This window comes from Tasmannia lanceolata, unplaced genomic scaffold (genome assembly GCF_043159265.1).
Source record: "Tasmannia lanceolata isolate RefF3 unplaced genomic scaffold, GAP_Taslan_0.1 ptg000006l, whole genome shotgun sequence".
Classification (NCBI taxonomy): Eukaryota; Viridiplantae; Streptophyta; class Magnoliopsida; order Canellales; family Winteraceae; genus Tasmannia; species Tasmannia lanceolata.
In genome coordinates, this window is record NW_027518683.1 from 27,008,000 (window position 1) to 27,014,612 (window position 6,613).

Sequence of the window (6,613 nt, forward strand, 5' to 3'; positions counted from 1 at the left end):
TCCTAGATAAATTTTGGGTTAAAAAATGCTCATTCTTGGTGTCATGTTCATGGGCCCGTTCTTATATCTTGAGCTTCCTCTGTGTGTTGGGCCTCTTGATGTCACCGGCCCGTCATTGGACCTTCAAGATAGCCACCACTCATCTACCTCAACAAAGGCCTAAATGGCGAATAAAGAAAACGTTTAGATGACAAGGAAAAAAATAGGAGATTGGATTTGAGATTCCAGATGAAGAAAAAGACTATTATTTTGAAAATTGTTTCATATTCATTTCAAAATCAACACACTTATCTTTCGTTTATATTATTTAGTGGACATTTTCTTATTAAATATATTACATTACCCCATAGAATTTGAATCATATGTTTCTCAAGTGTAATATGTTTCTCAAGACTTCCATTCAGCAATGAATCTCTTGAATGTACTTCAATGAAGATTAAGCACCTTCAATAGAACCAGATGTTGCAGAGGAAATGAATATGATCAGATCTTGGTGTTGGGATCGAGAGAGAGAGAGAGAGAATAGGGCCTTACTACCTGGTGAGAGTTCATGTTACCTCGGTAACTACTAAGAAACTTGATGGAAATGCTTTTCCCTAATATATATATATATATATATATATATATATATATATATATATATAAAAGGAAACTGTTGGTCGCTTAAGCTCACCAAAGTTATGGTGCGCTTAAACGCCCAATCACATGGGTCCCACATTTTCTGTGGTGATCCAAACCATTCATTTGCAAGGTCCTTACATAGATGGGGGGTGTACCAAAAATCAGCTCCATAGAATCATCCTAACCCATCCATTTTTGGAGAATCATCCTAACCCATCCACAAATCTGTCCAGTTTTGTCCTTCACAAATGGAGGGGTTAGGATGATCCTATGGAGCTGATTTTTGGTACACCCCTTATCTACGATAGGACCTTGCAAATGAATGGTTTGGATCACCACAGAAAATGTGGGACCCATGTGATTGGGCGCTTAAGCTCACCAAAGCTTATATATATAGAGGAAACTGTTGGTGCGCTTAAGCTCACCAAAGCTTATGGTGCACTTAAGCGCCCAATCACATGGGGGCCCACTTTGTTAGGATGATCCAAAGCATTCATTTGAAAGTCCCTTACATAGATAGAGGGTGTACCAAAAATCAGCTCCATAGGATCATCCTAACCCCTCCATTTGTGAAGGACAAAATGGACAGACACAAATCTGCCCATTTTTTGTCCTCCACAAATGGAGGGGTTAGGATGATCCTATGTAGCTGATTTTTGGTACACCCCCTATCTATCATAAGGCCTTGCAAATGAATGGTTTGGATCACCACAGAACAAGTGGGACCCATGTGATTGGAGAGCTTAAGCGCACCATAAGTTTGGTGCGCTTAAGCTCACCAACAGTTTCCTGATATATATATATATATATATATATATATATACACACACACACACACTAGTAAAAATCCCCGTGTGATGCACGAGCCGACAAAGAACTGTACGGACCACATCATAGCTAGGTTGATCTAAACTGTCCATGTGATGGAACACAACATCAATAGGTTGTGATCGTAAAATCATTTCCATAGGCTGATCCTAGCCCTCCAATCTATAGTGGTTTCCATGATCTGTTGTTCGTCTGAAGGTGCCCGGAATTTGTAAATATTTTTACAGGTGTGCGGAATTTGTAATATCCTCAAAAAATTAATAAGGAAAAGTAGTTTTTTTGTAATTGTCATATTTTGAACCTTTCTTTGTAGTTTTTTCGTAATTGTCATATCCAGGTACCCGTTGTCCGTAATTTCCCTCACAAACTACTATGTAATGATTATTATTGCTAGGTTCTTTCTTTAGGTATTATTGCTAGCAACCTTTTAAGAAATAGTATTTCTGTGCAGCTTTTCATCACATCTAATAAGACAAATCTCTGCATACATACAATTGCAAAGGATAGTCGAGACATAGCGTTTGGAGAAGGTGGCTAGCAAATCAAGATTCAAAGTAGATATCTTTTTCTGGTAATAACATGCCATGCTCATTCTCAGTGTACAATGTGACTAAACTTTAAGTCTTTCCATAAGCACTTTTCACCTCTTTAAAAATGTACACATTTTCTATAATAAAAAGTTCTTTTATTTCCAAAACATTTTCAAGTTTAAAGATTGTGTTAGTATTTATTATGATGTAGTTTTTTACAAGATTTGAATGGTTTGTTTATTAAGCTTGGTTTGCTTAGGTTAGAAGAATTAAGATATAGTTAGGTCTTTGTCAACAAAATCTTTGCCGTAAGAGATATTTTTGGTTTTAGAGCAGGGGATTGATATTGCCTCCCACAAAGGTACAACCACTCAATCTAATTTGTTATATCAGCATTTAAGTTTGGCTTGCTATATATAAAAAGCATAGTATATGTGTAAATTTGTTTAAATATGGAACTGTGGTCATGCCTCTATGGCCAGAGATGTGTATAGTTATGGGATTCTTTTATTGGAGATGTTCACCGGAAAGAGCCCCACGGGTGACATGTTCAAGGATGGACTAAGCCTTCGGAAATTTGTTGAGTTGGGTTTTCCCGAACAAGTGATGGATATTATAGATCCATTTCTTCTTTTAGAGAGTGAACTCAGAGCTACCAACAATATTGGGAATGACATAGATAAGAAACGTCAACTGTTGGAGTGCTTGGTTTTACTAGTGAGGATTGGAATTGTGTGCTCTGTAGAATCGCAAAGAGAACGAATGGAGATGGGATATGTTGCAAAGGAAATGAATGTGATCAGAGACAAATATCTTGGTGTTGGGATCCAGAGAGAGAGAGATACAAAATAGGGCCTTACTACCGGGTGAAGGTTCATCTTACCTTAGTAACTTCTAATAAACTTGATTGAAATGCTTTTCCCTAATATCTATATCTTCTTTTGCTAATAACATCCCATGCTCATTCTTGGAAAATTAAATTTGTGACACCAGCATAAATTCAGTCTTTTGGGATTGGGACAGCCTACCAAAGGATTCTAGAGGAGCTGATAGGCGCGACCAGCTATGTATTTTTTTTATACGTTATAATTGTTTCTTTTTTTTTAATTATTTTTCTTCTATTATGATGGGTTATTTATGTCCTCTTGTATATTTTATTCTCATAAATAAAATCTAAGTTGCTGCCCCGGGTTCCTAGATAAATTTCAGGTTAAAAAATGGTCATTCTTGGTGTTACCTCATCTCACCGTGAGCCTCCTATGTTCATGGGCCAGTTGTTATATCTTGGGCTTCCTCTGTATGTTAGGCCTCTTGATGTCACCTGTCATTGGACCTTCAAGATAGCCACCACTCATCTACCTCAACAAAGGCCTAAATGGCGAATAAAGAAAATGTTTAGATGAGAAGGAAAAAATAGGAGATTGGATTTGAGATTCCAGACGAAGAAAAAGACTATTATTTTTAAAATTGTTTCATATTCATTTCAAAATCAACACACTTATCTTTTGTTTATATTATTTAGTGGAATTTTTCTTATTAAATATATTACATTACCCCATAGAATTTGCATCATATGTTTCTCAAGTGTAATATGTTTCTCAAGACTTCCATTCAGCAATGAATCTCTTGAATGCACTTCAACGAAGCTTAAGCACCTTCAGTTGAACCAGATGTTGCAAAGGAAATGAATATGATCAGAGACCGATATCTTGGTGCTGGGCCTTACTACCGGGTGAAGGTTCATCTTACCTCGGTAACTACTAAGAAACTTGATGGAAATGCTTTTACCTAATATCTATATCTTTTTTTGCTAATAACATGCCATGCTCAGTCTCACTGTACAATGAGACTAAACTTTAAGTCTTTCCACAAGTACTTTTCACCTCTTTAAAAAAGTACCCATTTTCTAAAATAAAAAATTCTTTTATTTCCAAAACATTTCAAGTTTAAAGATTGTGTTATTATTTATTAGGGTGTAGTTTTTTATAAGATTTGAATGGTTTATTTAGGGAAATATTATCAGCACTACTATATTTTGATGAGGGCAGTCCTCACTTTATTAAAAGTACAGTATGACCCGCACCATAAGATGATCCAAACCGTCCATTAGATGCGTCACAGCCTAAATAGGTTGTGCCCCAAACATTATTTCCATAGGTTGATCCTAACCCTCCGATCTATAGAGGGTTAGGATCAACCCTCTAACATTCAGATCAGAGGGTTAGGATCAACCAATGGAAATGATTTTTGAGGCACAACCTTTTTAGGCTGGGCCCATCTAATGGACAGTTTGGATCATCCTATGGTGAGGGCCATACCGTACTTTTAATAAAGTGAGGAGTGCCCTCATCAAAATACAGTATTGCTGATAACATTTCCCTGAGTAGTGCTGATAACATTTCCCTTTATTTATTAAGCTCGATTTGCTTACTTTCAAAGAATAAAGATATATCTAGGACTTTGTCAATAAATCCTTTGATATTTTTGGTTTTAGAGTAGAGGATTGATATTGCCTCCCACGAAGTTACAACCACTCAATCTAATTTGTTATATCTGTATTTAAGTTTGGCTTACTTTATATTCTTTTCTACTAGTAGAACAAATTGTTATGTGAGTTCTTATCGCACTCTTTTGCCTTCTCACAAGGGGAAGAAATCTAGACTCATTTTTTCTCGTCTCTTCTCCAAATGTCATCCAATTTATGAGGTTGATAACATGACGTATACAACACTCTTTGATGGTTGTACATTTCTAATATCATCTATTATAATATAGCAGGATGGGGTTTCAGTGTTCACACCCACGTGGACAGTCTCCCCACCCGGCCTCAATCCAACGTGGCACCGTCCTTCCAAAGACCCAAGAAATCCTTCGAAACGTTATTGGTTTCCTATTCCAATTTGGTTTCCTACTTTCTTGCTAATTTTTGTTCTTTAAAATCAGCTTTCCTAATTTCTTGCAAATTTGTTTCCCTTAAAATCATCAACTTTCACCGTTCTCATAAAATCATTCTCCTTAAAAGCAGTAACGTGCCTCCCGTAATCATAAAAGCCAATTCCTAATCGGCTTAAATCTCTCCTACTACTTGGAAATTTGCTTTTTCCTCCTCAGTTTCGGTGCTTTTGCAGAAGGTCCGGCTTGCACTGCAAACAAATTGTTGTAAAAGTTATGCTCATCAAGAGATAGGTTCGACATGGGTCAATTTAAGATATATGGGGGTCGATTCATCACTGCCCATGGTTTATTGTGGCATCTGCTTCATATATAGATGACATTTCTGTTAAATTTGGTGATTCAACGCTACTGCCTCGCTCTCTCTTACCGTAGTTTCCCTTCCTTTTTGTCATGTATTGGTGTTTTATTATTTTAGGGGGTTTTCAAATATTTTGTCATAATATGAAGTTATTGACTAGAAAATCTTTTGTGAATTGTGGGTGTTTGAGGAGAAATTCTTTTCAGAGTTGGAGATTTTACATAAAATTCACTAATTATTTACTTGCATTTTCTTTTACTACAACATTTTTGAAACATTTTTTTATAAATCATTTGCTTTTTTGTCCTCCCATGCATCGCACGGTTGAAAAATTTTAAAAAGAGAAATGTCAGCCCTATCTTCACCATTGATCCCTTGCTTTGTCTTTTTTGTTCGAGTTATTTCGTGATTCATTTATCGATCCGAATGTTCAGGATCCATCCACCTCATTGTAGGGAAATTCATATGTAGCTCTTCTTAGCAGAGCCCTAAACATGAATTAATGGATCAATGACATATTATATCTAATCAAGCTACTCTCAGAGGTAATCGAGTGGACATGTGGTTTCCAATTGAATTAAAAGTCTGATCATTGGGTGCATCGCAGATGCTACTGTAATTGTTTCAAAAAATCCGTCAGTTCTCATTTGGTACTGGCATGAAGTACTTCATAGAGTATTATTAAACCTTCAAAGAATCAATTATGAAAAATTACACTGGTCTGTTTGTTTGGAGACTTCACGACCGTTTGGATAAGCGGATTTCAGAATCTTGGATTTCCTCAAAATCTAAGATGGGATACAAGAGAAGGAGACCATCCATCATTTTCTGATTTCTAGCCCTTCTTTCCCTCAAGCTAGAGAGTAGGAGATCGTCCCGTTTCCAGGTTTTAGAAATCTCAGGATGTGGGAGAGATTTCTCGTTAATGTATTGTAAAATCTAGAATTTTACAATACTTTCAAACTAAAATCCTGGATTCTAAATTCCAGGTATCCAAACAGCTACTGTAATCTTCTTCTTTTTTGTGCCATTTCTTTCAATATTTGTACCTTTTCCAGCATATTAATAAGTCGTCATACTAACCATATTGAATGCATTATGGAATAATTTTAATTGATAACATGAAATGCTATACTGTTGAGGTCATTTATGAAAATTTTATATGATATAATCCGTTTTTTCAAACAGCATACGGATGCGGCTGATCAAACCCAGTTTGATTGAAACCACCCATATTTTTGGTTTGATTTTATCAGTTTGATAAATTTTGTAAAAAATTGGATGAACTGTGTATTTTTCTTGAGGAAGAATATGATAAATTGAAGTCCAAAATAGGGAACAATAACCTTTTGGGACCGTTTGGATATGCGGATTTAAGAAT

General features: G+C 36.0%; 1 protein-coding gene across 1 annotated transcript; it reads left to right on the plus strand.

Moving 5' to 3' along the window:
* The first annotated feature begins 2,453 nt into the window (after nt 1-2,453).
* LOC143878883 (receptor kinase-like protein Xa21) lies at nt 2,454-2,831 on the plus strand. Its single transcript, XM_077381096.1, has one exon. It carries the CDS (start codon nt 2,454-2,456, stop codon nt 2,829-2,831), a length of 378 nt encoding a protein of 125 aa, XP_077237211.1.
* Nucleotides 2,832-6,613: the final 3,782 nt, after the last annotated feature.